The sequence below is a fragment of the Brachypodium distachyon genome, chromosome 4, assembly GCF_000005505.3.
Source record: "Brachypodium distachyon strain Bd21 chromosome 4, Brachypodium_distachyon_v3.0, whole genome shotgun sequence".
In the NCBI taxonomy this organism is placed as follows: domain Eukaryota; kingdom Viridiplantae; phylum Streptophyta; class Magnoliopsida; order Poales; family Poaceae; genus Brachypodium; species Brachypodium distachyon.
Window position 1 is genome coordinate 33,421,759 of NC_016134.3, and position 10,855 is coordinate 33,432,613.

A 10,855-nucleotide genomic window follows, 5' to 3' on the forward strand; every position below is an offset into this window, starting at 1 on the left:
CACAACCATTTTTATCGGGAATCTTTTGGGGCTCACAAGACACAACTACTCAAAGTCGTGGAAACTTGCTTTTCCAGGTTTTTAGTGCGTTCGGGGAGTCCGTCCTGCTGTTTGGGTTCTCATTCAAACTCCCAGATGAACTCCAGGTTGCTCCGCGCTGTAGCATATCCGACAATTGGGTAAGAATGTAATTCCTGCCTGAAAATTTTGCCCGGAATACCAGTTTTATTCAAGCTTGCAGTTCAGGAGCAAGGGACAGTTCGGAATTAAGTTCGCTCTGACCAAACTAACAACATCTCTTCTAATTCTCCAACGCTTTATGGCTACCGCATTCCAGTCAAGGCTCACACAGTTTACACTCAGCTCCTAGTTTCTATAAATCTCCCGCTGCACGCACGCCCAACTTCCCACCCAAACAATGGCGTCCTCTCGTCACTCTCACCCATCACGCTCTCACCTCTTCTTCTTGGTCACCATCCTCCTCTCCCGCCTGCCACGCTCAACTCCATGGCCACATCCATGGCTCTCCAACGTCGACGTATCCCCCTCCCCTGCCCCTGCCCCTGACCCTGCCCCGGCGCCGCGTTTCCGTCCTACACGAGCCTCGCCGCGCCCTTCGCCGGCCTACACTGCCTACTCTCCTCCCCCTTCTCCGGCACCACGGTTCCTGATGCAGCCACAGGGAATCCCACGTTCTCTGCCGTCCTCCTATGCCGCGGGCTCTCCCTCCCCTTCTCCGGCGCCGCGTTTCCTGACGCCGCGAGGCTCGCCGCGCCCTTCATCAGTACCCAACCTGTCAGTACCGACCTCTGATCCTTATTCCCGCAACTCTGTTCCAAGGCCACGTTTCCCAATGCCTCGAGGTCTCTCACGGCCTTGGCCGTCCACCGATGCCGACTCCCCGTCCCCCGCGCCGCCGCCGCCGCCGCCGCGCTTCCTGATGCCACGGCCTTCATTACCTTCTTCCCCCAATGCGGCGGCCTCACCTTCCCCTTTTCCGTCACCGCGTTTGCCCATGCCAGGACGCTTGACGCCGTCGTCCTCGCTGCCTGCCGTGAACCCGTTCACGGCGAAGGCGGCCTTCATCCGGTACTGGAACCGCAAGGTGCACAGCAGCCGCCTCCTCCACCCGGCCTTCTTCTTCGCCAAGCTGTCCCCGCTCTCCGCGCCCGACGCCGCGACTTTCTCCTCTCTCGCCGCCGCCGGCCAGCTCGCCTCCCGCCTCCCCGCCTTCTGCGCCGCCGCCTCCATCCTCTGCCCCGCGACCTCCGACGCCGTCTGGTCCGGATCCTCCGTGGCCGCCGGGGACGCGTCCGGTAACACTTCGCCAGCTTCCTCCGGCTCCGGTACCGCGCCGTTCAAGAACTACGACAACGGCAACTTCAGCAGCTACGGCAACAACGGCGGCGGCGGCGCCGACGCGTTCGCGGTCTACTCCAGAGGCCAGATCAACCCGGTCGACTCGTTCCGCCGCTACGGCAAGGGCTCGCTGGGCCGGAACGACTCCTTCGCGACGTACGAGGCGCTGGGCAACGTCGGCACGGCCAGCTTCAACTCCTACACCACGGGGGCCACGGGCGGCGCCGGGGACTTCGCCGCGTACGACGGCGAGACCAACACGGCCGCCGTGACCTTCGCCAACTACGACGTCACCGGGAACGGCCGTTCCCGCGAGTTCACGGACTACACGCGGGACGCCAACTCGGGCGTCGAGAGCTTCACCGGGTACGGCAAGACCGCGAACAGCGCCGGCGAGAGCTTCAAGGACTACGGCAACCACTCCAACTCCATCATGTCCGGCTTCATCAACTACGGCGAGAAGGCCAACAGCGCCAACGACACGTTCGCGTCCTACGGCCTCAACGGGAACGCGCCCGAGAACACGTTCCGGAGCTACGCGTCCGGAAGCAACGCCGGCGCCGACGATTTCAAGGGCTACAGGGACAACGCCAACGTCGGTGACGACAGCTTCATGTCCTACGCGACCGACGCCAACGGCGCCACCGCCGACTTCGAGAGCTACGGGAAATCCGTGAACCCGGGGAGCGTGGCGTTCAAGGGGTACGGCCAGGGGTCCAACCCCAACCACCACATCGGCTTCACGCACTACACCGGCGACAACACCACGTTCAAGGGCTACTCCAACGACGGCGTCGCGTTCAAGGAGTACCAGAACATGTCCAAGATGGAGGTGTCAAAAGTGGTGGCTGATTTGTCTTTGTCCTCCGGGCAGCATCATCGGCCGCAGCCCAAGTGGTCGCCGGAGCCAGGGAAGTTCTTCCGGGAGTGGGATCTCATGACCGGGAACCGAATGCCGATGCCGGACATCAGCGACAAGATGCCTCCGCGGGCGTTCTTGCCGAGGGACATCGCCGCGAAGATACCTTTCGAGGCCGGCGCCGTGTCGGCGTTGTTCGGGGCGCCGCCGGGCACGGCGATGAGGCAGGTCGTGGCGTCCACGGTGGCAGAGTGCGAGCGCGCGCCAAGCCGGGGCGAGACCAAGCGGTGCGCCACGTCGGCCGAGGACGTCCTGGACTTCGCCGTGGAGATGCTGGGCGACAACATCGCCGTGCGCAGCACCGAGTCCCCCGCGGGCGGCGGCGGCGACGTGAGGCTCGGCAGGGTCGGCGGCGTCGCCGGCGGAGGGGTGACGCGGTCCGTGTCGTGCCACCAGAGCCTGTTCCCGTACCTGGTGTACTACTGCCACTCCGTGCCGAGCGTCCGGGTGTACGAGGCCGAGATCATGGCCGTCGATTCCGGGCAGAGGATCAACCGTGGCGTGGCCATCTGCCATCTTGACACGTCGGATTGGAGCCCCGACCACGGTGCCTTCGTCGCTCTTGGTGGGAAACCGGGTGAGATGGAGGTGTGCCATTGGATCTTTCAAGGAGACATGACTTGGACGGTGGCTGATGTGATCTGATAATGGCCATCGCGTATGGGTGGATTCATGTAGAGTTGTTTACACTACTAAGTAAACTTTTTTGGACTTATATTTAACCCATTTTTCTAAATATGAATAATCTCAAACCGTCACAAGTCTCAGTCACCTAAAATTGCAAATCACTAATGAGCTTAAAATTGCAGTTTCTAAATTGTTCAATTTAACAAGAACGCGAGTGCAAAATTTGGTCGAAGTCAAATTTTAATGGGAACCTAAAACTGCAAATCACTAATGTTCGAATTGTCACAGTTCTCAGTCATCTCCGCTGAAGCAATGTTGGAGACCACCAACAATGGCGGCTATGGGCCAGGCACAAATGTGGCGAGGAGGGAGTTGTTGAGCCCCCCACATGTCAGGTTCACTGTCAAAACACGCTGGGACGAGGATCAGTGAGATTGGGGGGGTGGTGGGGTGGTGGTGGTGGTGGTTTGCAAAAAAACTAAAAAAATGGTGGTTATGTTGCTATTATGCCCCAAATGTGGCAGTAATTTACTCAATAGGCTGTTCTGAAGTATACATGTGTGCTTTTTCCCATTTTTCCATATTTTACAAAAGTTGCATTTGTTTTCATTTTCAGGCGGGATTAGGATGGCATAACAAATCCCACTCAGCAAATGTACGTATAACCTAATTAAGTTTGGTAAAAGTGGTGGTTTGGACGCGCTTTGTGCATGCTTGGGTGAACCTTCAAACAGTAACGGAAGTATGAAATTTGCTGGGATGCAAAGAGAACGATTATGGTTGTGTATCTAGTATCCTCCAAAGCCAAAGCTCATCATACAAAAAAGAAGAAGATAAATTCTGTTGCTGGTCTGGTTCAGTTTTGCTCACTATTTATCATGCATCCATAGTTATGAAGTACTCCCTTCATAAGAAGATGTTCTAGTCTTGTCATAAATTGAATTTCTTAAAATTTAATCAGGTTTATGAAATATAATAATATGTACAATATCGAATAAGTATACTACGAACATATAGAACTCAGGTGAATTCAATAAAACTAATTTACAGTCATTGATTTTTGTAATATTTTCTATAATTTTGCTCAAACTTTTTATTGACTTACGGCAAAGCTAATGTCTTACAGAAATGGTTGGACTTATGAAAAATCTAAAATCTTATAAAAAAAATTGACTTATGATAAAGCTAACATCTTATAAAAAGGAAACGGAGGAAGTAGGAAAATATCTTCTTCTGTAGTAGTGGCATACCAGCAAGATTGGTGGCTATTTGCTACCAAAAGATTGAAACGAGATTGCTTAAATCGGTTTTACAAAAACACTCCCTGTTCTACATTGAATTTGCAAATATGGCGAGCAAGAACTCAATTCAATAAAATAATTGCTCTAGTAAACATGCAAGGAAAGAGTAATAAAAACGAGCAATCATAAGAACAATGAAAACAAACCGCTAACAAGATTGTGACAAATCCTCCAATAGATGTAATGTCTCACAGTTGAGAATTATTCTTGATGCCATTGTCTTCCTTTCAAGAAAGAAGATGCATAACATACAAAATACTGAAATTATTCGACGCCGAGCTGCGGAGCTCTATAACAAATGATTTCCCACAAAGATAAACAGTTGTAACTAAACATCCGTAGGATCTTCCTGACTTTCCTTGAAGACCGTCTCTGTTTTGCTTGCACACAGGCCACCAATCATCTCTTCGACTATTTTCCACGACGATCCTCCCTCCGCCACAGCCTCTTTTGCCAACACGCACAACCTCGCAGCGTTTTTCCCCGCTTCAGCTCCCATTCCACCTAGTATGAGCTCTGTTACAACTTCTGAAATCTCCTGACTCGTGACCAAACCACGCATCGTCCTATCACTCGTGTTGATTCTAACCGCGATCTTCAGCTCGTCGACGACAAACCTCGCGTTGAAAGCTTGATCCGCTTGCATGGGCCAAACCGCTAATGGCACGCCAGCCGTGACGCTCTCCAGCACCGAGTTCCACCCGCAGTGGCTCAAGAAGCCTTTCACGCTCCGGTGCCGCAGAATCTCCGGCTGGTCCACCCACTCTCTTACCACTAAGCCTCGGCCCATGGTACGCTCCTCGAAGCCGAGGCCGAGCTCGATGTTCGCCGGCCTGACGGCCCATATGAAGTCCACCTCGGCTCGCTCCAGCCCGTTTGCGACTTCCCTGAGCTGCGCCTCAGGAATCAATGCCAGCGTCCCAAGGGCGACGTACAGCACGGCCCGCCCGCTGGCAGCCTTCTCGTCCAGCCACTCCATCCATGATGGCCGCGGGGCGTCGGCCGCGGGCTGCGAGAGGCAGAGCGGGCCGACGGCCCAGCCCGTGGGTCCGAATTGCTGGTTCCAGAACTCCATGTACGGGCCCTCCAGGCCGTGGAAAGTGTTGACGATCAGGCCTTGGCTTCCGTAGATAGCCTTCCCCAGCTTGCCGTCCAGCTCCGTCATCCTGGCGGCCGAGGACGGGTCGTCGCCGTAGGGCGCCATGAGATCCTCGAACGTGAGCTTGATGTGCGGGAACTCCGGAACCGTGAACGTCGTCGGGTTGCCGTCGCCGTCGACGTCGCCGCGCCGCAGCACGGCCGCGGCGCCGCACGGGTCGTGGCGGTAGTACAGCTCCCTCATGACCTGCGCGAACGCCGAGATGCCGAAGAAGGACACCTTGGGGACGCCGAGCGCGGCCGCGGACGCGTTCGCCCAGTAGAGGAAGGCGTCCGCGATGAAGAGGCTCGCGGGGGGCCGCATGGCGGCGAGGGACGCCTCGAGCTGCGGCCGGAGCAGGGAGACGGCGTCGACGAAGGACACGAAGGAGGCCATGGACGTGACCCCCTCGGCGCTCTCGACGCCCCGCGGGATGTCCGGGGCGTCCGTTGGGAATACGAGCTCGACGACGGCTGCTGCCGTGTCGTCGTCGGCGCCGGACACGGACAGACCCTCGCGGACGAAGGCGGCGTTGCCGGGGGTTGTGAAGAAAGTGACCGTGGCGAGGCGGCGGAGGTGGTGGACGAGCTGGATGAGCGGTATGGTGTGGCCCTTGGCCATGAAGGGGAAGATTGCTATGTGAGGGAGGACATTGGAGTCTGAAGACGCCATCGCACGTACTCGATCGGCTGCAGCGCGGGCTAGCCTGAGAGAGTTTTTCCGTGTACGGTTGAGGCTTAGCACTTGACAGCAAGCAGGATTTGTAGCAAAGACAAACTTTCGTCAACGGTTGCTCAATTAATGATGGAGCCGTGTATTTCCGAAGAACTTAATCTCAGTAGAGGCTAGAGAGATCAATGATTGAAGTCATCAATTGTTACATAAACTTTGGTCCAAGGTTGCTCAATTAATGATGGAAGTCTTTCGCATCAATTGTTTGTTTCATTTTTAAACGGCTGCTTCTGCATATGAATGGTGGCCAGTCGCCGGTTCATCAATAAAAATGCGTCTAGGTCCTTTAATTTATTGTTGACATATATTCGGAGGTTGAGAACACAGAATAATCGCACCAGCTTCATGTTTTTTTCGAAAAGGAGGATAATCTGCATCGACTGATGCACACAGCCATATATTATTAAATTTAGCCAAGCTAGATTGCAAAACCGAACAAAATTGATCCCACCAACCTACCACTAATCCTAAGCCTTCAACAAGGAACGTTGCACGTGTGCTGATGATGATGATTCCAACTTAAGATTGACTTGGGTTTTCATCCTCGAAGGCAAACTTCGAGCCACCACCTTCAACAAGGTCACGACGCAGGCACGTGATGGCATTGCTTGATCTGAGATCAAGTGTTTCCACCGGAGAGCGTAGATTTGTCGTCGACTGACTGTACCATCATCCCATCACCGCCTCCGTGTCAGAAGCAACAAGCATGACTTGACGCCTCACCATGAGTTGCCGTGTGTAGCACCTGTTCGGTCCCTGCCCCCAACAAAAACAAACAAACATGCTACCATCACCAAAGATCGAGACCCCAGATTAGCCGTCGCAGCTCGACAAGCCAGAGAAAACAATCCGCAAACCTGCCGGAGAACGACACCTTCATATGAATCACCGCATCCTCACCTCCTTCTCGCTTCTCTCAGCTTGGCCCTGGACGAGCACCAATGCCACACAAGCGCCGTCGCCGGTCCGTGCCTTGCCACCGATGTAGGGCGCTGAGCACGCGGCCCAACAGCCCGCGATGCCCCCCTCATCTTCTCCGCCAATCTCCACGCCGCGGTGACTGTCATAGGCAATTTGCCCCGTCGCCGCCACCGTCGCGGCCAAGGCAGCACCATGCTGCCGCCATGGTCACCACCAGTGGCGGATCCATAGGGTGGCTGAAATTTTTTTATACCTTAGGTATACCATGGCAAAAGGATAAAACAATAAAAATAAATAAATTTATATCAACAATGTCACTTATGGACCACCCTGAGCTTTTTGGGCTGGATCCGCCATTGGTCGCCACCATGCAGCCACCGCCATCACCAACTTCCCCCATGGACTCCATCCCCAACCACCTCCATGGCCACCAACGCAGCCAGTCTTTCCCCAATTGCCGCCCTGACCTCCATATCCAACTGCCACCATGGCCTCCAACCAACGGACAGATCCCCGCCGTCTCCTTCACCGGAGGCCCCGAGGCTTCGCCTGCCGGCCGCCTTGGGGGACGACGAGGGAGGGATGTGGGTGGCGGCGCCTAGGGCTCGGGGGGGAGAGAGAGAGGTTCCTCACCAGCTTCATGTGACGTGTATTTGCAAACTTGTGGAGCATTCCCAAGAACTACAACTTTCAGGACAAAAATCAGCAAGCTTCAGCATTTCAAGGAAGTTTCCTTTGTTTGTTCACTGCGGTCTCTCATCATGGCCTCTTAAACCGCAAGACTGGAATGTGAGCACCTAACAGCTGCAATTGTTGTTTTTAAGCCTTAAACGACCCTTTTCTTTCTCCTCCTTCCTTTCGACCTCTAATGGTTTGGTTGATTCAATAGAGCTTGGCAATCTCTCACTGCATTATTGTGTTCTAAGCAAGGATTTGATCCCATTTGAGTTAAGAATGCACACTTCTTTCCATCATGAACCTTTTTCCATCTATCAAAACCTTGTGTTGTGAAGACATCATAACCACCTCTCTTTTATTTTATTTTTGCTGAAGAGGAAGCAAGACGGTATGCACAACCACTGCTCTCTGAATACTCCCATGATGGGATATGACATGACTGAAATAGTTGAACTGAAAACGTTTTTTGTGTCCTTGTATTCTAGTGCTCCCTCCGATCCTAAGTTCTTGTCGTTGTTTTAGTGCAAATTTGAACTAAAACAACGACAAGAATTTAGGATCGGAGGGAGTAGCTTTATATTTCGTTAGTTTAGGCTGCATAGAACCTTCATCTCTCCGGTTCATGGGGTACCGCCAAACTTGTGGACGTAGTGCAGGATCTCGCTCCAAGAACTCGATGCCTTGAAATATGACCGGTTCATTTGGTGTTGTTCTTGTTCTTCTCTACTTTGATTTTCCTGCTCTTCATCTTCCCTCTGGTTCTTCTGTCCATCTTCATCTTGCCTTTGATTTACATACACCACCAATGCTAGAGCATCAAGGGCTGATTCGTGGTCAACAATTTCTTCATCTCCTTTTCTTTGAAAAAAAATGAATGCATCTTATGTTGTTTCCCCATTTTTATCTAAATCAGAAATTCATAATGCATTGTATCAACTAATTGATTGAGTTGACATTTCAATTATGAGAACATATACAAAATTCAAAACACACAAACAAAGATTCAAGGCAGCAGGGCACACCAGGAACAGCATCCTCCGTCAGTCCGGTCTTCCGTGGGCTGCAGGCTGCAGCTGTGCTCGTAGAGGTGCAACATGTTGACCCTCATTGTACCTTTTGACCCTTCTTAGTTTAAAGGAATGAACTAATTTTTCAAAAAATTGTGTCATTTTAAAACTTTAGTTCATTTGGTTAAACTAAGAAGGATCAAAGGGTACCTGAGGGTCAAGTTGCGGCTCTACGTGCTCGTGCGTCAGCCCCCGGGCACTGAGCCGTGTGCGTTCTTCACACTGCAGCGTGGGTGTCCGGAAGCCGCACTCCGCGAACGGCAGGCACGGCGGCACGGAGTGCGTGCTGCAACGTGGATGCAGGCAGTAGTACAAGAGTAAAGGGCGCAAGCATCGCCGCTGCGCTGATGAACGGAGTAAGGTGAGAAGCCGAGAAGGAGGAAAATCGCACGTAGTGAATTGCCGAATAGGGAATTGAGGAAGAACTTGATCAAGGCGGCAGGAGCAAGAACTCCATCGGATTTGGGAATTAGGAATTGGAAATTAGGAAAGAGGACGAAGTTTTAGCAGTACTAACCAAAATACACTACTGACCCCTCCCCCGACCCCCGCGTCATCTAAGGGTGGCTCGGGGGAACCCTAGGCCCGCCGCCGCCGCTACCCTCCCTCCCGCCCTACCCCTTGCTCGCCGCCGCCAGATGAATCTGCCGGGCTAAGTCCGTGCGGACGACGGTGGCGGCAGGGGCTCTTCTTGCTCGCAGCGCTGAGGGGGAGGCTCGGCCCCGGTGCCTGCGGCCAGTGTGGCGGCGTTGGCGTCCTGTCCTCCACGTCCTTCCGGCGGTCCTCTGCAGCGGCACGGTGCCGGGCGAAGCTCCTGCTTCCTCCTTGGTGCGGCGGCGTCGGCTCTGTCCGACGTGTTGGGGTGGGGTGGTGGCCCCCTCGTCCTGCTCCCTGGTCGTCATGGTGCGTGGCGGCGGCCGGCCGGCGGCCTGCTGCGTTGGCCGGGGTCCCGGGGCGCCAGATCTGGTCGCTGCGTTAGCCGATCTAGCCCGTCGGCTCACTGGCGGTGAGGTTGGTGGCTCCTGCGTGGTGGTGGCGTCGTTGCCATGTTGGAGGTGCTTGGGGCGGCGGCGCTGCGGGTCTTCCCCGCCTCTGTCCGGCAGCGCGGGGGTGCACGTAGGAGAAGGTTTGCTCTGGGCGAAAGCCGATGGCGCGGCGTCCGTGGATGTCGCTCTCCTCTTGGGGGCTGTCATGGAGCACTTCGTCCTTCTCAGCTCTCGGGTCTCATCTTTGGGTCAAGGCCTAGGCCTTGCGGTGCAGGGTCGGACGATCGCGTCGTTTTTGCGTCGCTTCCCCTCCTGAGGGCGTCGTCTTGAAGATTGTGTTTCCCTTTGTGCTTTCCCGGGGCTGGCCATGCACGGCTTCACGGTTGGCAGGTGCCCAGCCGGCGTTGCGAGTGTTCCGTTGGCGAATTTTTTGGCACCGACGATGGTGTTGAGCAAAAGTTAGGCTACGGCAATGGCTCTGGTAGTCGGTCCTTCTGACATGTCCGTTGGCCTTCCAGGTTGGGTTTGCTTCGTTGTTGGGGAGTCGGAGTCGCCAGTTCAGAGGAGTGATGCGTGATGATGATGACTTGGTGTGAGGTGGTCCGATCTCTGAGGTTCTTGTTCGGCGCTGGCCTTACATATTGCCTCTCCGAAGCTCACCATCAGAATCGGCGGCTTTGTTCGCTTGCGAGGATGGTTGCCTGTTTGGCATGGGCCGACACAAGCTTGCGTGCCTACAGTGGAGGAGTCATTTCTTGGACGTTGGTGGGGGAAGTTGGAGTCGCCAGCTCAGGAGGAGTGTTTGTGTGATGATGATGACTTTTGCTTGCAACCTCGACGGCTCTCTTCGTCTCCGTGCATTGAGTGAGTCAGGGTGGTCTTTAGTGCGGTCATGTTCCATGACGGTGCTATGGAGATTGTAACGGTTTTTGTCCGGTTTTCCGTTAATTAACGGGGCAATTCTATTCCTCTTAATTAATAGACGAAGTCCTTTGGACTCCGGTTAAAAAAAAAATCAGGAAAGAGCACGAGCAGACGAAGAATACAGCGTGCGTGAAGAAGAAGCGTCTGTGTGCGTGGTGATGGGCTGGGCCTTAACATACTATTTTTTTCATTTTTCAAAGGGG

The 10,855-nt window shown here is 54.3% G+C and overlaps 2 protein-coding genes across 2 annotated transcripts; one reads left to right on the plus strand and one right to left on the minus strand.

Annotated features, from left to right (window-relative positions):
- Nucleotides 1–418: 418 nt before the first annotated feature.
- LOC100837296 (BURP domain-containing protein 14) lies at nucleotides 419–3,000 on the plus strand. Its single transcript, XM_024454630.1, has one exon. The coding sequence runs from the start codon at nucleotides 419–421 to the stop codon at nucleotides 2,921–2,923; it is 2,505 nt and encodes an 834-aa protein (XP_024310398.1). The 3' UTR covers nucleotides 2,924–3,000.
- A 1,363-nt stretch (nucleotides 3,001–4,363) lies between these two features.
- On the minus strand, nucleotides 4,364–6,062 carry LOC100824849 (UDP-glycosyltransferase 90A1). Its single transcript, XM_014902384.2, has one exon. The coding sequence runs from the start codon at nucleotides 6,014–6,016 to the stop codon at nucleotides 4,535–4,537; it is 1,482 nt and encodes a 493-aa protein (XP_014757870.2). The 5' UTR covers nucleotides 6,017–6,062; the 3' UTR covers nucleotides 4,364–4,534.
- Nucleotides 6,063–10,855: the final 4,793 nt, after the last annotated feature.

Excerpts from the sequence above, each read along its gene's own strand:
- LOC100837296 (XM_024454630.1), top strand. The coding sequence starts at position 419 with ATGGCGTCCTCTCGTCACTCTCACCCATCACGCTCTCACCTCTTCTTC.
- LOC100824849 (XM_014902384.2), bottom strand. The coding sequence starts at position 6,016 with ATGGCGTCTTCAGACTCCAATGTCCTCCCTCACATAGCAATCTTCCCC.